Genomic DNA, 21,681 nt, shown 5'->3' on the forward strand with positions numbered 1-21,681 from the left:
GGTTCGTTAGGCAGGGGATGGATGTGCTGTGACTGTGGCAACATGGACTGAATATATACGCTTTTATAAAATATTAAAAAACCAAGTATACAGCAACATATTTATAATTATTATAAGACAAATTACATGTAACCTTTTTTTAGGCGGACTGGATACGTTATTAGGCTACGTACACCATAACGTATACCATAATGAGGTCATTCAGTTCAAATTAGTTTTATTTTGGTAACTTCCTGTCGTTATTATTCATTAAAGTTTTCATTATTGTAATTACAATACAATCAATTTCGTTTCAATGTAGCAACTGTTTTGTTTTTTTTAAAAAAGCCTATATTTTAGTTTTCAAGCTTGTTAAGCTGTGGTTATTCTTAAAATTAAAATAAATAAAGCTAAAGGAAATGCAATAACCTATTTGTTGTCGATCTTTTATAATGTCTGATTATATTGTATTGTCAATTTCTATACGTTTTTGTACATGCAACTTTATAGCATAATAGTGGTGTTTGAGAAAGCACGTGGACTCTCCACTAGTGTATTGAACTCCCTCTTGTTTTCTTGTGAATTACGCCATCTTGTGGACAGTCAGTGGAATTACACATTAAATTACAAAGTAAAAGTGATTAAGTATTTTATATAGTACTGTACTTAAGTTCGTTTTTGAGTACTTTACATTTCCAAGTCGAATCTACTAATGATTTATAGAAAGCAATTAAAGTTAGTGACTCCTTTACCATCTGCAAAATATAAAATAACACATACATGGACAACAAATTATAATACAGGGATATAACATGTTCTGAAAATGGCCCACATATGAATCTATTTTATAGCGGTGTGTTCAAATAAGTGGGCTAACTCAATTTAGAATTTGAAAAAGAGTGTCCACCTCCTCGGTGAGTGGTACTCAGTGGAGTAGCATGTCACTCTCACTTTCACATCTCCATATGAACATAACTGACAACTCCTTTAAACATACTTTTACTAGCAGGCATTAATGCAATTTATATATTATTTATGTTTTTCTGCTGAAGAAAGTGACTCCTGATTAATAATATGTGGTCAAATAAATGTAACTATACATAACACTGAAACATCCATGTGGAAAAGGGGTAAACAGTGCAGTGTGTCTGGTTGTATTCCCTCAGTGTGAACAATGTTTCCTCAGCGGCATATCGACATCTCTCTGTCACATTGCTGCATGTTTCATTAGAAACAAAGTGATGAATTTGGGAGCCATGTTCAAACAGTGGGAAGTCAGAGTTAGGTTGTGTCCAAGAAAGGATAAAAACACAGAGTTTATAGCTGTATTTCCCTTTTTTAGTTGTTGTTTTGCATCTATTAGTAGTCGTTGCACATCTGTTTTTATATCTGTTTTTGTGGTCAATTGGTTTTTATCTGTGGTCATTTTTTTTTTTTATGTTGTGATTTTGTCACTGCGTGTATTGGTGGTCACTTTGTAATTGTTGTTGTCAATAATAGCTTTTTGTGTGTTTACATTTGCCCCTTTTCATAGTCACAGTGCAGTTTTGCTTTTCCTTGCAGTTGTTTTGGCCTCGTTCTGCGTCTCTTTGTGGTCATTTTGCGTCTTGTTCCCATCTGTATGTGTCTCTTTGACTGATATTTTGTAGGTGAATATCGAGGAGGGGCATTTCAGTCACTTATGTGGTCATTTGTGGCTCTTTGAACTTGTTGTAGCACTTAATAAGAAGGTTTCTATTTGGCAGCAACACCCAATGTAGCAATCTGTTTCTTGCTCTACTTTCTTTACAGTGAAGCTGGAAAGAAAAACAGAGACGGTTCACAAGTTTATATAAAACAGAAAATAGATCAAGCAGTCCATATTCTGTGCACCGCTGGGTCAACACTTCCTGAGTTTACATGAACGTATTCAACAATAGAGTGGGGGACCTACACATCCAATGTCGAGAAGAGGAAACTAATTCATATTGTTGCCATCTTGATTTCCTTCTGACGGGAAAAATAAAGCTTGATTGTCACGCCATCGCACAATGAGGATGGAAACCGTGCTATAGGCCGAGGCTAAATCCATCTCTGTCCTCGAGACACTGCATTTCTTCCATTTCACAAAAGATGAGACATGGAGGCAGACTGGGTAGTGTGACTAACAGGCTTTCTGTTCATCTGTTAGTCATCATAAGCAGTTCATTAACCCCTACAAACACACACACACACACACACACACACACACACACACACACACACACACACACACACACACACACACACACACACACACACACACACACACACACACACACACACACACACACACACACACACACACACACACACACACACACACACACTGATCTGTTTACAGCACAATCCCATTGATTCTCCCCGACAGATATCACAATGAGATTACAAGATTACAGTAGGTGTGAGCATGTGTTCCCTGGCTTCATTTGGTTAAAGCTCCCACGACTGCCTGCTACTGTTTACTAACTGTATTCAGACAAATCAGGTGCTTTGCATGATACTACAAACAATCATTGTCTTTCAGTCATTAACGGGCTAACAACTGATCTCTTTATGGGTGGAATGACTTATCAGATAAATAGAAATTCCATTAATCAAGGCTTTTGATGAATAACTGTTCTAATTACCCATTGCCACCTATAGTGAGAGTAAGTGATACTCCACATGAGACTTGATGGAGGGGCTATACCATTACATAGTTGAAGACTACAAAAATGAAGCAATTGTGAAAAATTGATGGGGTCAAGGTTGAGTATCTGGGTTAAACATGCGGAGAGGAGGAGTGACAGGAGAGTGTGATTTTCCAGCAGAACAAAAGTGCAAACAAAGACCAACATTACAACTGCATTTACTGTCAGATGAGATACTGCTATTGGAGGATCAGTGGGATTAAAGGCCTTTCTACAAATTGTAGTATTCTTCTTTATTTGTATCATTGATGTGGTCAAAGGAGAGCTTTCTCATTGCAGACAGGTTCACCAGGTCACCATGCACATGCCCATGCAGATAACCCCCCCCCACACACACACACAAGTACTCTCACAGGACACACAGACATGCACAGAGTGTCACATGACGGGGCAGGGCCTGGAGGTGTGGTGGCTTGTCTGCTAAACAGGGATTACAGGGGGAAGAACATCTCTCTTCTTTAAACACTTAATAAAACAGAAGAGGACAGTAACAGAGAATGGGAAGAATCGATGGACACGGGTAAGTGTGAAAATCTATGGGTGCATTTATAATCAGTTAAGGGTTTCTAAATATGGGAGCAGGGAGACGCAGCCCTTTAAAAGCCCTAATCCCTTTTACTGTAGAAACATTGTAATCTTATTTGGAAGCCAGCATTACTGTTAGACAACAAGGCTGAGGATGGTATGGATCTATTCAGCTATATAAATAGATTGTTTGTTGATATGAAAAACAGGTTTCATGGTGTCCTTATTATATAAAGTCAGGAAAATAACACTAATTATTATTTATTTCTTCTTCCACCAATGCTAGTTATATTATTAGCTTATTTTAAAGCTTGTTTTTTTGCAGTTTCTGTATATGTTTGTCTAGAAATAAAAAAATAAATAACTTGTTTTCAGCATAACTAGTAGGAATAAGCATTAGGCTATGAACACTAAATATTATGTTGTAAAATAAATCTTGTGTTAACAGAACTGGTAGGGCAATAGCATGAGAATAGGAACACAAACATGTAAGATAAGATAAAGAACATAATAGTGAAACAATGTTAACTATGGAGCAGTTTACTAGAGAAATTACATTGAATATTATTTCTCTTTTTCTATTAACAGACCTATGTGGAGATGCTAAAAGTAGAGCACTGTAAGCTAATACATGCTACCGTTTTTATTAGCAAACTATCAGTCTCTATTTTTTTTAATTACTTTATAAATCTAGAAAACAAAATACAATATAGAAAATTGTAATAATTAGAACTAGTAGAAATTAGCATAAGGTTATTAACGACTACAATACAGAATGGGCGTTGACTTTAATCAGACTGTTTAGAGAGGCGACTAGAAAGACCTACAAAAGGGCAAAGGGCAAAAGTGACAGCGGTTAAATTAGATGGGAGACGAGGAGGGTCTAACTTCATCTTAAAAGCGAAGGATAGCGTTACAAGTCGCTTCGTAATTTTCAGTAGAAAACTAAAGCTGCATGCGTTTAAATTCGTGGTTGTAACTCAGCTTTCAACGACACTGTGGAACTAGTTCGGTTGGCGGATTTGGATTTGGACCGTCAGGTTTGAGGAAAGAGGCTCTTCAGGTAACCGCTGACGTTTGACACTATTTATTTGCCCCATTTCAATGACGTTTCAAAGTTTTGGCAGGTAAATAAGTAGCCTTAAATGTCACATATAAGGATGTATCTGTAGCAAAACGAAGATGTAGGTTAACTTTTTAATAAACAGTAATCTGTAAAAGCAGCATCAGTTTGGAGTAAAAATAATCAGATGTACTCCACAGTGAATCGAGTTGAAACGATTACGCCATTAATCAACACACAGAAATGTAACCACACTTTTTTATAACCGTTTAAAAGGGTATATTTGCTGGGTTTCTTCATATAAGATACAATTATTTTATTTGGGTTGTTATCTGTTGGTTGGACAAATAAAGCAACATGTTTTACAGACTAAATGCCTAATCAAAAACCAACTAATCATGATGAAATGTGCATCAATACAATGAATAATATATATGTAGATGTACCTTCTCTATGGGAGTTGTAGTTAGTCCTTCTAATCTCATTCTTGGAATGTCTTCAAGCAGCAGTAAGACATTTCACACTGCCACCCTGACATCATCTGTGTGTGTGAGGTAATATGAGGTATGGTTCTCCCATTGACACTAATTACTGAAATATATGTTCCCTTTCAGGAGGTTTGCCTGACGTTGGGAACAGCATCTGATCTGGCGATGGGTGAGCAGGAGAATCCACTGGACAGAGACCACTGTCTGTCTGTAGTTCTGCCAGGGGGGGTGGAGAAAAACGCCACAGTGCATGGAAGGTAGACCCTATTATACAAACATACAGATAATGTGCAAAAACCAAAGGCACTACAGATTTTTCATTTTCAAAACTAAATGTTTTATTCACATGCTGGTTTAGATTTTATTATGGGAAATGTTGAATATAGTCTTGGTCATTTTGGAGAAACCAGCTCGAGTGCGCTTGAATTGGAAAATACACAACCGGAAAAAATCTGCCACTTCCAGAGCCCCTCTTCCAACACACACGAACACGCACATAACCAATGAGGGCACGAGATCAGTTTGTGCACAGATGGAAGGCTGACAGGCAGGTAGGCCATCCAGTTACTTTAGCCGGGCCGGCTCAGATGATTGGTCGTGCTTTTTACAGCTCCACGGCTTCCACAGATGACGTTTTTTATGGATTTTTTGTCAAAGCACTTCAGATATTCATTGCTATCGGGATGTTAAGAGCATTCCATGGAATATAACAAAAAGTGTATCTCGAGCCGGTTTCTCAAACTTACCTTCCCCACCTTTACTACACAAATCAGAATATCTTGAGCTCAGCTGCATTGATTTGAAACATTTAAAAAACAATATAAATAGCCTTTTCAATTACTTAATACCTTTTTGTTTGGTCTATTTCCTCTTTGTCAACCTCTAGTGTTTTGATAAAGTTTCACCTGTATTTGTCATACCTTTGCAAGATCTTTGGATGTAATCTCTGTTATTAATGGGCAATTGTTCACTCTCTCTTAATAGTAAACCAGTGATGGACTTACTGGTGACCCTCTGTGCGAGTTACCATCTGAATCCGTCTGACTACACTGTTGAGTTTCTCTCGCCTAACAAGAACAACATCAGCTTCAAACCCAACTCTCCTATTGGCTCCCTGGAAGCGGAGACGATTGTGCTGAAGCCCAGAGGGGTGGAGGAAAAGATCAGAAGGCCATACATGCCTGAGGTAAAAGTGGTTTATATCTGTACAAAAACACAATTTAAGCCATAGACTTTCATTCCATTGTTGCATAAGATAAACAGTACGTATCATCTCTCTCTGCAGGCATCAGTTCGTCTGTTGATAAACTACAATAAGTCCCACAAGACGGTGGTGCGAGTCAATCCGAGAGTGGCCCTTGAGATACTGCTGCCAGCGGTGTGTGACAAGTGTGACTTTCAAGTGGAGACCACCATATTACTGAAAGACTCTTATTCTGAAGAGCCTCTGGACCTGAGCAAAACCTTAAATGAGCACGGACTGAGGGAAGTGTTTGCCAAAGACACAGCCGCTAAGGAGCCTGAGCCCCAAGAAGCAGGTACGTTAGAGGACATATTGATATGACATGACTAAATCCATTTCCAGCCTATTCCAGACATATTTCCTGCTTAAATTGTTGATAAAAACCCTACATTTGAACTTCACGGTTGTTTTTTTTAGTTTCTTCGACAAAACCCTAAGGTCGACATCTAAAATAAGATGTTTAGTTCCTAAAATATACCTACTTCTATATATATTTGTTCAAATCTGACCTCATAATGTCATTGTTTTCTGCCTGAATCAGCTGTCACTCAAACAGAGGTCATCACACCACCTCCACTACAAGGTAACACATTCATACACGCTCTCAAATATGATCAACCATTTCTGCTACATTACTAATCAAGATCTTTCATTATCATATAGACCTGCCAAAGAAGAAGGAGAAGAAACAGAAGGACAACACAGGATTCCTCAGCCTATTCAGAAAGAAGAAGAAGAACAAAGCTGCAACGGTACAGTGTTTGATCATGTTGTCAAAGATGGCCGACTCTTTAACGTCTTCTGCTCCTAACTATATTTCCCCCTCTTTCCAGGAAGGGGAAAGGAGTGCCCCAGCTTCTCCTGCTCCCAAAAAACAAGTGGGAGACAATGTGCGGGGTCTTTCCTCCTCGAACACCCTGCCATTGGAGATGCCCAAGAAGAGACAGGCCCCTCAGCCGCCCATCGGGGCCTCACAGAGCGTCCCCAACAACCTCGGGAACTGTCATGTCGGAGGGTCACAGGTAGGTGCTGGGAGGGTGGAAATGTACCCACTTCCACTAAGGAAAGAAGAGTGTGTGTTAGTGTATGAAAGCCCTTACATGCTGTCTATCCATGAAATATTCGATATTCAGGGTAATGTGTAACGCTACATTCCCACATAAAGATGGAAATGGTGGTATAAATGCACTCGATGAAAAAAACACGCTAATAAAAGGATTTTTTTGGTCATCGTAGAGGTCAGCAGATTCCACCTTAAGGAGCACCAAGAGGAGGGCCCCACCCCTACCCTGTGTTAACACCCACCAGGAGGTCAAAGGTAAAACCTGCATTCATGATTAAAGACCTTTTGCGGTTTCAATTTGACTGTGGGGGGGTGAAATGTAAAATGTGGCTATTTGAGAGGTATACAATATAAATGTAGGTCAGTACCATCACATAGTAGCTTTCTCTTTATTTTACCATCCACTGAAGCATCTTTGAAACGGCAGAGGATATGAAATATGCTGGTGGAATAATCCCAATTGACCTTTTACAGTATTTCCGTAAAAAAAAAAATCAAACAGCTTTAGAGTGGGGTGAATTCTTGTTCCTGCCAAATCCTCACGGCTTCAGCCAGCGCCACACCAGGTTAAGACAGATTGAAGTTAAATCAAGATTAAAATGTCAAAGCCAATGGAAGCTTTATATCCAGAGTGAAACGCGGCTTTTATCAGTCGGAACAATTTAACCCCGTTCAGGGCAATTAAAGTGACCCGCGGCGCTTTGTTCACACGGGCTGTTCCAAGATAAATCCATCTATTGTCTGAGTGCTCACTCCGCTGTGATATGCTCACCCACCTGCTGTTCCCTTTCATTCTGACATTCTGATATTAGGTTATTGGGGACCTGAAACACAGGAGCACATACTACAGTTTAAGAAAGCAGACATTTTGAGCTGATCATCCAACTTAATTGCCCTCAGCAGTCTCGGCTCCCTCCCGTGTTTTTTGTATCAATCCTCTGCAGGAAAAACAACTCCCAGCCAAGAGTTGCTGATCACACACTCCACCCTGTCCTCCTACACTCACATTATCAGACTGTGCACGTTCAATAGGGCATGTTCATCACTGTGTGTGTCTTTAAAGCTTCAGACGTTGCTGCCCTAAAGCGTTCTCCTCTCCCTGCTTACAGACTCTGTGTTACCTGGAGGGGGGGCTTGAGGGCTGCTGCCTCCTCTTCCTCTCCTCCTTCCATCATCCCTATTCCTCCTGTCCGTCCTCCTCCACGCAGGCCTCTTCTTCCTCATTTCCAACTTAGTGGCTTTTATGGATGTCTGTCACTGCACTTAAAAGCTATTTATTTGTCTTGTTTTTATTTTTGTTTTTTGGTGGAAATTCTGTATTGTCCTTCTTTTGTGTGTTTTTCTTTTAATGGATTACTTTTTTGTAAACTTACTGCTGTGCCTTTACTTCAAAACATACCATAAGACAGATCAATACTTCAAATCTTTGTATTTTATGCTAATTTCTTTCTCTTATTTTTATTTTACTTATGTGTTTTATATATTTGTTTCATTCTGGTTCTTTAATCTTTTTTTCTGATTTATTTATTCATATAAGTTTATATTCATAATTCATTGTTATTTCTCTTATAACAATAAAATTGGTATTAATCAAATCAACTTTACTATTGATTTATTTAAAAAAAACGTGTCTCTTAATTTTCTACTAAAATTGATTCATAAGGGTTTTCCATTTGAGCGAAGTTCCCTCATGTTACTATTCCATTTTCTTCTGTTATTGTTATATTTTAATAATGAATGTTGCAGAACTTTCATTGATAATATTACTTTGCTTAAAAGTAACATTAATTCAAGTTTACTCTTTGTTTTGAAGACCCTTAATTTGAATATTCCTGTTTCTCCAGTGTCCGTAGACTCCCTGACGGAGGATCTGAGAGAAAGCGACCAGTCAGAATCTGTATCACTGCCCTCGTCTTCATCACCATCACCATCCCATCCACGTTCCTCTTCATCCTTCTTACGTTCATCCTCATCCTCCTCCCGTTCATTTGCTCATCTCTATGACGTGGCTGACCCGTATCTGCCTTCGTTTCCGGGCAAAGACCTCTCTGACGCCCGCTCTGCTCTTGCTAAAGTCCTGATGTCCTCCATGTCCAAAGGATCGCTGGTCAGGCGTGTGAGGAACTCTGCCTCCTCCTTAAAGTCCATGACTCCGAGGCGTTCGGATAACGGGGGGTTCTGCGTAGAATCTGTTCTAGAACACAAACTCCCAACTGAGCATGAGTGGCAGGATCCAGCACAAAGGAAAGGAATGACCTCGTTTAAAGTGGTTCCCTCTGGGAAGTCCTACGATCCTGAACTCACCACAGAGCAGGGAACCGTAGAAGATCACCCTGAGAGTGAAGGTTCTACTGCTGAGCCTGAAGAGGATCCACCGGGGACTGAAACACCTTTACAGCACCCAGTACCTCCTGAGAAATCTCTGCAGAGTCCAAAGCCTCCTGAAAAGCCTTTGCGTAGTCCAGAACTTTCTGAATCACCCTTGCTGATTCAAGACTCTTGTGGAAAACCAGTGCGGAGTCAAGAACCGTCTAAAACACCTTGCCGGAGTCCAGAACCTCTTGAAAAACCTTTGAGCACTCCAGACCTTTCTCAAAAAACAATACTGGTTCAAGAATGTTCCGAAAAACCTTTGGGTAGTCCAGAACCTTCTGAAACGGCTTTGCAGAGTCCAGGCTCATCAAAAATACACTTGCAGAGTCCAGCACCTTCTGAAAAACCCCTGCAGAGTCCAAAACCACCTGCAAAACCTTTGGGTAGTCCAGAACCTTCTGAAAAACCTTTGGGTAGTCCAGAACCTTCTGAAAAACCTTTGGGTAGTCCAGAACCTTCTGAAAAACCTTTGGGTAGTCCAGACATTTCTGAAAAACCTTTACAGATTCAACAGTCTTCCGAAAAACCTATGAGGAGTCAAGAACCTTCTGAAACATCCTTACAGAATCCAGAACCTATTTTGCAGAGTCAAGAACCTTCTGAAAAAACTCTGCAGAGTCCAGAACCTTCCGAACTTCCAAGTGACGGTCAGATCATCTTGGGGAATGAAGCTGAGGATCAAAGCCACAATGGACAGTCTGAGAGTAAAGACGTAAACCATTGTGGTTCACTCGCTGAAGTGAAGCAGGAAGTGGTTCAAGAAGAGGACGAAGCCGAGGACTGTTTCCCTCCCCCTCCTCCACCCGTCTACTTTGAAGAAATCATAGAGGAGAAAGAAGATGCTTCCTCTCTGTCTTCTTCTCAGCAACCAAGTCCAACCTACAACGAGATTCATCAGGAGTCTTCCAGAAAACCTTTTAACCCAGCCCCCTCCAGGTTTGCAGAGGCCGTAGCCCTGCGCGTGCAGAGGTCCCGTCTCAGGAGCACAGGGAAGGGTTTAGACGCTCAGGTCCAGAGCAGACCACTCGGTACACCTCCTTCACCCCCCAGGTCCCCCTACCAAAATGGTGAGTTCCACAGACCACTGATTTTAGAGTTTAGTGTTTTAGCTTTAATGTGATACAGATACGTAGCAGTACTGTACTATTTTCCTCTTTTTTTATTTTGCTTGGTTTTTCATTGTGTTTTAAATCCAGTAGTTGTACACAGATGCAGATGTAGTATTATATATATATTTAGATTTAGTTAGAATTTTCACCATATTTGATGGAAAAAAAGACATCTTTAACATAATAAAAAAAACTACTGAAGAGTAAAAACTGAAAGAAGACGACAGTATTTCACTACAAAGCCATAGCAAAGTCTCCTATTCAAGAAATGTCCCAAATAAGCCCCTAATCGTTTAAACAAATACATGTCTGTCTTCAATCCATATTTCCTTTGAAAAATAACATCTAACATAGAAAAAGGAGGACATTTAAATTGTATTTCATTCATCTGTCGGACGTAGAGACAGAAAATAAATAATGAAAACTTTATTTCTGGGCATGTGACTGTATATCTTGTCGCCATTTTAATACCGGCATATAGAAGAACACCGTGATATACATTTCTTTCCGTTTTGTCTTTTTCTCTTCTGTAGGTGCCTGACTGTCCCTGGATCATTTCGAAGTAGATGAACAGTATTTTTGCATCAGTTTTATGACAAGCAACTGACTTTTTTGTATTCTTGTATTTTTTAGTCTCATTTTGTTGGACTTTAGACGATGTTGAACATAAATATTTTGTCCACACAGCCAAATGTACAGGATAGAGTTGTTGACGAGACAACGTCCTGTTTTTTCTTTACTTCCTTTTGAATTTGTATTGAATATGTGCCAAGGCGGATGCAAAGCTGACTTGAGAGTTTTTGTTTGTGTAAAAAAAATGAATGTGCAATAATAGGTTTATTTTATTTCTGTGCCAGAGTTAGTTTTCCTCTAGGTTGTAAATGTTATAATTGATAAGGAATGCAGTATAACTGATTTGCTGTTTGGCCAGCAGGTGGCAGTACAGTATTATTTAAAAAATAATCAAATCTATAGATGAGATTTTATGTGACGTCTAAGAGACACATTTTATTATTTTAAGTTAGTTAATATTGTTAATTTGTTTGGCTCAAGAGCATTAATGAACTCACATGACACATTATTATAATATTTATTTTTCGCAATGCTTTGTCTGTCAATTCTAAGGACTTTCCCAGAATAAACCTGCATTTAATGACATGAGAATATCTTGCAAAACAAATCGGTGTTGAAATCAGTTTTATGCCAACACCTTCCTGAATAAACTCAGTCCACTTTGCACACACTGTTATGTCTTTAACGGACCCACACCTCGGGGCGATACTGCATAGCTATACTTGGGTGCCAAAAGAATCTGCTGCACTATACGTATTGATCCAGCCCTGGCCTTGGAGGAACAGCAAGGAGCTGTGCGAGGTAGAGACCTCGCCAGAACCGCCCGTGGCTAAAGCTCCACGTTTGCCAGGCCTGGACTGAGTGGGCTAGCTTCAAGACTTTTCTTTCTCTCTGCAATTCCACCTGAGGAGACGGGGAGAGAGGATGGGTTGCTGGTGGATGATGGGAGGTGACCGTTGACCCTGTCGTGTTTCACCCCCCCCACTCCCCCAGAGGGAGCGCCCGGCCCTCAAGGGCACAGCCGTGTCACACCGCCGTTGTCATGGAGAATGCCATTACCGCCCCTAAGGGAGAGTCTAAAGTCTGTGGAAAGAGAAACAGCTCTTTTTCTGCCCAAAGCACTGATATCCAATGTTAGTGACAACTCTGGCATTCTCTGTTTTTAGGGAAAGGTTGGATTTCAACCTGAGCAGCGATGATCATGATTATGCAGACAAAAGAGAACTGGATTTATAATGTAGACCAACATGAAATGCTACTCTGTCATGTACAGTTATGATCCAGTGATGATATGAGATGCTATCAGCACACGTGGACCTTTGAAGAAGAACACGGTGATTATTGTCTCAGGAGAGAGAGAGAGAGACAAACTGTCTCAAATCCTGGAGGACACGTCTGTCATGTGACCACATCGGGTTAAAGTGTTGATGAGGAGGCCATGGATTCATTTTCAGGTTCACTTATGTAGAAATATACACCATCAAAATAATGTGTTGTCTGGCCACAACATTCTTTAAACTTTTTAATAAATTATTTTTCGAAATTTCTACCAACCAAATTCCCTCTATAGCACCGTTTTACCAATTTAAATCATATACAAAAATATAATTTAAGGATGAAATAAAAAATATATAATTTGAAAAAAGTACAGAGAAATACACACTTCATAATGAATTCACACAAATACATCATAATAAAGAAAACAAGAATAAAAAACATTTTATATATGTTGTGTATATAAAAGACAATAGACAATAAATAGTTTTTATATAGTATTCTGTCTCATTTTTTTTCATCAAATCTATGGCAACAACATTTAGTAAATATAAATAAAATGTAATGTTTTAATTTAAATTGATTGTAATAATTTGGGGAAGAAGGGTATTTTATATGAAGTAAATAACACCTGTCTTAAAAACATATGCCACTGCAGGATACTCCCAGTGCAGAAGCAAAAAACAAATGATGTAAGAGTTTGAAATCTATTCGCTTTTGGAGAAGATCTTAAAGGTAGGATTCACCTTGTAGCGAACAGTCAAGGTCATTTGAACACGACTCCAATCTGGGTAAAGACTAGACATTAATTCAAGTTCAATTAAGAAATCAGGAGCTGGTTTCAATTGAAATTCATCTCTTGCATGAAGCTTGTTCCTGATAATCTCAGGACTAGCTTGACATGAATCCTCTGTCTTTAAAAAAACAGCATAGTATATAAAGCGTGGCAGACTGAGGCAACTCTTCTAAAACCTCTTGGTAGAGCCTTTCAACATATATCGGACTCTTTAAAGATGCAAATGATTGAAGTGGAAGGCCTCGTTGGTAATTTCCATCTCAACAGAATAAGACGGCTAGCCAATAGTGTATCAGATAAGCCATCAGATCAGACTGAGCAAAGGCAACTAAAGGATGCCAAAGAAGGCAGTAAGACACTTATCGATGGAAGTTGTGAAAGTGATAAAAAAAAGTTTCCCGTTGAATAGTAAAGCATACAGAATCCATTTTCCATCCCACTTACTTATGATAACACCTTAAATGCATCATTGAGAACAATTACAACTCCACACATTTAGCATCCATCAGACCAAGCATAACAATAAAAAAATGTCCACACACCCACAAAAAACACTCAGATCAATACCCCGATACGTGGCCCACACAAACAACGCTTCACATTTATCATTTATTTATTCCTTCATCTCTTGATTCATGTCCTATTTAGCTCTCCATCAGATGCCTGTGCCTTGTGGTTTGAAGATGCCCACGAGCTGGTGAATGTGATTATAAAACAGTGAGTATAGGCCCGGGGGCGCGCTTCCACTGCGGTGTCTGCACATGTGTTGCAGTCTGCTAATATATGTGTGTTTACATGGCACCTCCATGCTTGGGTAGAAATAATCAATACGTGAATCACCCAAAGCAGTGTAGCCCTCCCCAGGCAGTGTGGAAGCAGCTATTCTTTCCATTCACCTTGGGATCTACCCCCCCTTAAAAGCTTCGGTTGCCTAAAACACCACCACCGCTGGAGGGGAAGCTTGGAAAGTGATGCAGGGAGAGCGCAGTTGACCTTTGACCTCCTCCATGTTGGCGCTTGCTTCCCTCCTCTTTGGCGGAGCGGCAAATCACAGAGTTCCTGCCTCATTGGCATTGTCAGGCGCTTACAGTAGTGTTTATCTGCATTGTGCTGCTGGTTAACTGGTTCAAATGTTATGGAAATGATATTTACCTCTTCTTTGATCCTGTAAACTCCAAACACGCAGGCCTTTTTTCTTTTTTTCTCTCTCCTCTTCCCCTGGTCGAAGAAGAGGCGCTATAAATACAAACGACGGGGAAAAATAGTCCTGCTTGGTGTTAAAATCAATCCCAATTCAAGGCTGCCGTGTTTTAAACGGGTGTAGAGGACGTGCTTTTGACACAAAGTCAAGCTAGTTTGATTCATGGTGCTTGGCAGCGCAGGAGAAAATAAGCAAGTAGGAACAGAAGCGGGTTGACGGTGGACAAGCCCTGTCCCTCCATCATTTCTCTTCATTCAGTCTCCTCACTGAATCCTAGGAAAGTGCTGTGTTGAATGGCTGACGTCTGCCATTCAACGCGGGGACAAACTGACACAATCACCGCGGTTCATTTGTCACCCCAGGCTGTTTCTTTAGACAAATCTGCCATCTGATCCTATACAGTGAAACAATGTGTCTCCTGCTTCTGATGTGTGTATGTCTGTGACTCTAATGATCACATGAGGTGGCCAAAATGAAGCTTTTGGACTGACGATGCAGTGCTGATGTATAACCAAGAGGGGGCACAGCAATCCCTGCTTCAGATCAGGGAAATTAAGACAGGTACTCTGACTTTGACGGGAGTATTAAGACAGAAACCAGGGGCAGACAACAATGATTGTTACAACATGTTGCACCGAATAATCCAAACTGCTGTTTTAATAAGGAATAATGTTGTACACTTTGTTGAGAAGATTATTTTAAAATCCTAGTATGTGAGATTTTTTGCATAATATGTCAAACTTGTGCATCTCTCTTTCTTTGGCATTGTGTTTAATTCATTTTCTATTAATTGTTGCCTTAGCTGACCTTAAATGCAAACATTCCTCCTCAGGCATGTGCTAACAAATTAGTTATTTTCCCTTATTGACTCAATTTAACTCAAATTACTGAGCAGTTCTAAAACAGCTTGTGATCTGCAGTGTATGAATCAGAAGGGTGCACCAGTAAATTGTTATAGTGGGGGTCTCTAGGAAAAGGGGTACAAACCATAAATTGGGATTTCTTTTTGTCAGAATTGCATTTAAAGGGGGCTTAAAAGGTTACATATGAGCTTATATAGGTAATTTAGCATACCAGCTTATGTTATTTAGATTTAATACAGTGATAGTAATAGATTAGTTTAAATGAAAATTGCTTGCCCCAACAAAATCTTACAGATTTATGTTGTGTTCCGAGGAGGTAAAACTATCATTATGAAGTGATGGTACAGTATCAGGATCAGAATCCTTTATTCATAACGCAGCGGGGAACTGAAAGTACAGTGCACATAAAAGGTACAAATAAAAGAGTTTACATAGATATTAAATAAAGAAGCAATCACATGGTTTAAAAAATAAAAACAAATTACCTTGGAGAATAATGGTACAGGCAGAAATAATTGTAATATATAGTGTTGGCAAATGTATAACGTTGTGCCTATAAATCAGAAATTCAGTCTTGTTTACCAAGTATTAAGTGTTGTTTCTCCCAGAATAAACCAGTGAGTATTTTTATTGATACCTGATTAAACAACAAAATGACTGTAAGTGATGCGTGTGTTTTTAAGTCCTTTTCCAGTCTTATTTTCCAGCCTCTTGATGGAGCCGCAGCAGCGCCCCTACAAAAAAAAGGACTACTTTTTTATTCTCCCCTTTGTTTTTTAGTCTGTCATCATTAATAATTCATCTCTTTTCTCGGATGCTAAAACAACAACAAACAGAACAACAGCTCGGATAATGTATTCAGTCAAAAGCTCATCGTGTAGGGGAGGAGGAGAGGGGACAGAGAAAATGTGCACTGGAGTGAGACAAGAGAGCACCCCGACAGGGAGAGGCTCAATGTCACTCTGCAGCGTGGCGGGAAGGAAGAAAAACAAAAGCCAGAAGGAGGAAAGAGAGACAAAGATACAGTTTGTAAATCATAAAAGCCCAATTAGAGGCATTAGGGAGGATTACAATGAATAATCTTTAATGTGCATGACAAAAAAAGAATGTATTTTAGATTAGTAGAGAAGCTCTAGCAATAATTCAAGGTTGAATTTGGTGCCAATGGCCGTCCATTGACTCAGCTGCCTTCCTGTAACCCCCCCACTCCCTCCTCCGTCACCCCTTCACTTGGAGTAGCGTGACCTTGGATGTCTCCGGTGTGAACCAGCGCCCCCAGCTTTCACATTACGACACAATGGATCCTGACTCATTCAATTTAAACCCATCAGGAAAACACAATACAAGGCAAATTAGCTGCCATTATTTAGACACTTCCGTGCCCCCAATCTGAGGTTATATGACAATTAGTCACATTTGTCTTCTTGGCGCTCCTTTTCCTTGCAACACATCATATTCATATCTTTAATTCTTACAGAGCTAAATGAACACTTATTGTGGGGTACTTAATCCACAGTGAACAATTTTCTGCCTTTTCTTAAATTGAAAAGTTACAAATTGAGACATAATCTTTTTGACAGCTTTAGAAAATGTTCTTTTTAGTCTTTTAAATGCTGCTTTTATTCAGGTTTATTTTAAGGACTAACTTAAAAAAGCTGAAGGGTTAAATAAAATGAAAATATATAAATGGCATATTTATTGAAGATGTAAAAAAACTTCTACTGAAGTAAAAGAAAACAAAAACAAAAGTACCAAAGTATTAGCTTAAAATGAATTTAGAGTACTACAAATTAAAGTACCTGTTATGCATAATGGCCCATTTCCGAATCATATAAATACAATTACTGGTAAAAGGCATGGATGCATTAATGTGTATATCATCTCTGTTAAAGAGAGATCATTTTATTTACTTTATATACTGCTGGATATTATAATATTTTAACTATACGTCAAAATGTGCATTTATTAGTTGGTTTAATTTGTATTAGCTACTAATCTGAATCTAACTGAAGTTATGAAATAATTAAAAAAAGTATAATGGTTTTTCAAATATAATGAAGGAGAAGTATAAAGTAGAATACATTAAAAGTAAAATATTGCACTAAATGACAGTACTAGTGTTAATGTACTTTATTACATTCCACTACTGACCAATAGAGAATTAGCTACAGTATAAGGTTTATTTCTTTATAAACACAAGTACACTATAGTTTCCTTTAACAGACATTGAAAAAGTCAAAGAGACACAGGAGAGAAGGATCTGGCAGGAATCCATTGTCGGCCAGCGGGAGAACAGAAGCGCTTTACTTCCAGAGGGAGAAGATAAAAGAGGATCTTTGAATGCAGTTAATGACTTCTCTCACCTAAAGTCTGTGTTGATAACTGTTTCCTGAGCATACCTCTCACCAGGCCTGAGAGCTGCCCACCAAAACTCAACCTCCCCTCTTGGAAACGTCCTCTTTCCAACATCATTTCTTATCTTACGCATTGCTTAGTACTTTACAGCTATGAGTTTAAGGTGGACGGTTCAGAGCCAGCAGAATGATGCTTTCGAATCAAGTTTTTCAAGGTAGGTGTTCACACCACTTTCCAGCTCTGGTTTTCATTAAGCCTAAAAGGTAGCTTTAACCTCCGTGGCCTCACACCGGGGCTAAACAAACACGAACCCAACACACAGCAGGAGACTTTTATTGGGGAATTGTTATTGCGTTCCGGAAATCGTGATTTAACAGACAAGATATATGGACAGTGGCCATTTATACGTAGATGCTTTTAGAGTTCTGGAAGCTTTTTCTTTACAATATGCTATGAAAGGAAGTAAACACATACAAAATGTAGCAATAGAGATGTTTATTGTAAAAAAGCAGTGGCCCCAGGCGGGTGCCAGGAATAGTTTGGCACACCGTTCCGTGCGTGTTTTTCACTAACTTCCACCTACCTCATCTGCGTACTTGGGGAAATATAAAATAAAATCAGGTTATATAAAAAGAAGGTTGAGAACAGTGTTTACTGACGGTAACTGTCAAGAAATTACAGGTTTTCAGCGACTGAAAGAAAATCTTTATCACGCTCTCTTCATTTATCAGTGTCAGGGAAAAGAGATGTTTTCCCAGCCAATTGAGTGATATATGTTAAAAACATTGATTGTATAAAAATAGCATTTGAAGGTGTGTGTGTGTGTGTGTGTGTGTGCTTAACAGCCTCACAAGTCCTCACAATCTATTTGCAAGGCAGTGACCAAAGTGCCGCCGCTTTGAACTTAATTTTAATTGTATGTTTTTAGGATATTGTAAAGGAAAAAAAGACTGCATACCTTTATCCATCTCAAACGTAATATGAATTCATGGTATGATACCTGGAGTTTATTAATTCAGGGCCACAGAGACAGCTGAATAATGAAATGTAATGAAAATTTTAGATGGACTAAAAGTCAGAGAGCTTCCATCATTCATTTTAAAAGCACACATACCATCAGGCTTCACACAGTAATGATACATTCCTCCATTGGGCTTTATGCTATATAACTGTGCCCAATACTGTGCAGAAAATACTTTGTGTTTTTATGCATCCGGTGGAATTCAAGGTCTTAGTATATGAAATGGAATTCTGGAAATATGCACACAACTTTCTACAGTAACAATAGGGACAATAGGTAAATGAATAGTGGCTTTTTAAAAAGCAAGGCCCTCTCGAGCTTTATCAAAATATTTTAATGGACTTTATAAAAAAACTCTCACCTAATATCTCAAATAAAACATGTTGAAAGGCTACAACTCTTTTAATTATAAAATGTAATGTGCATAAAGGTTTTCTAATGGTGCACAATAGCAATTCAACGCTTTTGATGTTTTAAGTACATTACGTTTTGTAATTTGGCCTCTCTGAAGAACCAGCACCTTACCGTGGTAGAGAGGTTTGTGTGCCCTGATGAACCTGGGGGCTGTGTTGTCTGGAACCTTGTGTTCCTGGTAGGGTCTCCCATGGCAAATTGGTCTCAGGCAAGGGGCCAGACTAAGATTGGTTCAAAAGACCTCATGAAAGAAACAACAAGAAGTGAGGATACCCGGCCCGGAGGAAGCCCGGGGTCCCCTTCTGGAGCCAGGCCCAGAAGGAGGACTCGTCGGCGAGCGTCTGGTGGCCGGGCTTGCCACGGAGCCCGGCCGGGCCCAGCCCGAAAAGGCAACGTGGGCAACACCTCCGCTTCTCCGTCCCGCGGGCCCACCACCTACGGGAAACATCGATGGGGTCGGGTGCGCTGCCAGAAGGGTGGCAGTGAAAGCGGAGGGTCTCGACGGACCAGACCCGGGCGGCAGAAGCTGGCTTTGGGGACGTGGAACGTCACCTCTCTGGGGGGGAAGGAGCCGGAGCTTGTGCGGGAGGTGGAGCGGTACCAGTTGGATCTGGTTGGGCTCACCTCTACGCACAGCGTCGGCTCTGGAACCTTACTTCTGGATAGGGGTTGGACTCTATTCTTCTCCGGAGTTGCTCAAGGTGTGAGGCGCCGGGCGGGTGTGGGGATACTCACAAGTCCCCGGTTAGGTGCTTCGTTGTTGGAGTTTACCCCAGTGGACGAGAGGGTCGCCTCCCTACGCCTGCGGGTTATGGGGGGGAAAACTCTGACTGTTGTGTGTGCTTATGCACCCAACAGCAGTTCAGAGTATTCGGCCTTCTTGGAGACCCTGGAAAGAGTCCTGTATGGGGCTCCTGAAGGGGACTCCTTAGTCTTGCTGGGAGACTTCAACGCACATGTGGGCAATGATGGAGACACTTGGAGGGGCGTGATTGGGAGGAACGGCCCCCCTGATCTGAACCGGAGTGGTGGTTTGTTACTGGACTTCTGTGCTAGTCATGGATTGGCCATAACAAACACCATGTTCGAACATAAGGATGCTCATAAGTGTACGTGGTACCAGAGCACCCTAGGCAGAAGGTCCATGATCGATTTCGTTATCGTATCATCGGACCTGAGGCCGTATGTTTTGGACACTCGGGTAAAGAGAGGGGCGGAGTTGTCAACTGATCACCATCTGGTGGTGAGTTGGGTCGAGTGGCGGGGGAAGCCTCTGGATAGACCTGGTAAGCCCAAACGTGTAGTTCGGGTGAACTGGGAACGTCTGGAGGAGGCCCAAGTTCAGGAGGCCTTCAACTCACACCTCCGGCGGAGCTTTTCGGGCATTCCTGTGGAGGTTGGGGACATTGAACCAGAGTGGTCGGTGTTCAAAGCCTCTATTGCCGAAGCCGCGGTGGGGAGCTGTGGTCTCAAGGTCCTAGGTGCCTCAAGGGGCGGTAACCCTCGAACCTCCTGGTGGACACCGGTGGTCAGGGAAGCCGTCCGACTGAAGAAGGAGGCCTTCAGGGATTTGTTATCCCGGGGGACTCCCGAGGCAGTTGCAAGGTACCGACAGGCCCGAAGGGCAGCAGCCTCATCCGTGGCCGAGGCAAAGCAGCGGGTGTGGGAGAAGTTCGGAGAAGACATGGAGAAGGACTTTCGGGCGGCACCAAAGTTGTTCTGGAAAACTGTCCGACACCTCAGGAGGGGGAAGCAGGGAACCATCCAAGCTGTGTACAGTAAGGATGGGACGTTGTTGACCTCAACTGATGGAGTGTTGGGGCGTTGGAAGGAACACTTTGAGGAACTCCTGAACCCGACAACTCCGCCCTCTATGTTAGAGGCAGAGCTGGAGTATGACGGGGGATCAACACCAATCTCCCGGTGGGAGGTCACTGAGGTCGTTAAACAACTCCACAGTGGCAAAGCCCCGGGGGTGGATGAGATCCGCCCGGAAATGCTGAAGGCTCTGGGTGTTGAGGGACTGTCATGGTTGACACGTCTCATCAACGTTGCGTGGAAGTCGGAAACAGTGCCGAAGGAGTGGCAGACCGGGGTGGTGGTCCCCCTTTTCAAAAAGGGGGATCAGAGGGTGTGTGCCAATTACAGAGGCATCACACTACTCAGCCTCCCCGGGAAAGTTTACTCCAAGGTACTTGAAAGGAGGGTCAGGCCGATTGTCGAACCTCAGATTGAGGAGGAACAATGCGGATTCCGTCCTGGTCGTGGAACGACGGATCAGCTTTTTACTCTCGCAAGGATCCTGGAGGGGGCCTGGGAGTACGCTTATCCGGTCTACATGTGTTTTGTAGACTTGGAGAAGGCGTATGACCGGGTTCCCAGGGAGTTACTGTGGGAGGTGCTGCGGGAGTATGGGGTGAGGGGGTCTCTACTCAGGGCCATCCAATCTCTGTACTCCCAAAGCGAGAGCTGTGTCCGGGTCCTCGGCAGTAAGTCGGACCCATTTCCGGTGAGGGTTGGCCTCCGCCAGGGCTGCGCTTTGTCACCAATCCTGTTTGTAATATACATGGATCGGATTTCGAGGCGTAGTCGTGGGGGGGGGGGTCTGCAGTTCGGTGGAGTAAGGATT

The 21,681-nt window shown here is 41.2% G+C and overlaps 1 protein-coding gene across 2 annotated transcripts; it reads left to right on the forward strand.

Moving 5' to 3' along the window:
• The first annotated feature begins 4,092 nt into the window (after positions 1-4,092).
• Positions 4,093-11,776, forward strand: LOC117457206 (protein cordon-bleu-like). 2 transcript variants are annotated; one of them, XM_034097145.2, is made up of 10 exons: positions 4,093-4,278; positions 4,893-5,023; positions 5,751-5,952; positions 6,052-6,304; positions 6,551-6,592; positions 6,673-6,761; positions 6,843-7,031; positions 7,246-7,327; positions 8,917-10,512; positions 11,088-11,776. In XM_034097145.2, the coding sequence occupies exons 2-10, from the start codon at positions 4,932-4,934 to the stop codon at positions 11,093-11,095; spliced, it is 2,553 nt and encodes an 850-aa protein (XP_033953036.1). In that variant the 5' UTR covers positions 4,093-4,278; positions 4,893-4,931; the 3' UTR covers positions 11,096-11,776. The 2 variants fall into 2 exon arrangements, with proteins under 2 accessions (XP_033953036.1, XP_033953042.1); XM_034097151.2 differs by having other exon boundaries at positions 4,893-4,935.
• The last annotated feature ends 9,905 nt before the right edge of the window (positions 11,777-21,681 follow it).

This window comes from Pseudochaenichthys georgianus, chromosome 2 (genome assembly GCF_902827115.2).
Source record: "Pseudochaenichthys georgianus chromosome 2, fPseGeo1.2, whole genome shotgun sequence".
NCBI classification, from domain to species: Eukaryota; Metazoa; Chordata; class Actinopteri; order Perciformes; family Channichthyidae; genus Pseudochaenichthys; species Pseudochaenichthys georgianus.

Bases quoted from the DNA above. Each gene is read 5' to 3' on its own strand.
- LOC117457206 (XM_034097145.2), top strand. From the start codon at position 4,932: ATGGGTGAGCAGGAGAATCCACTGGACAGAGACCACTGTCTGTCTGTA. The intron at 5,024-5,750 runs GTAGACCCTATT...CTCTCTTAATAG, and splicing joins AACGCCACAGTGCATGGAAG to TAAACCAGTGATGGACTTAC. The intron at 6,762-6,842 runs GTACAGTGTTTG...CCCTCTTTCCAG, and splicing joins AGAAGAACAAAGCTGCAACG to GAAGGGGAAAGGAGTGCCCC.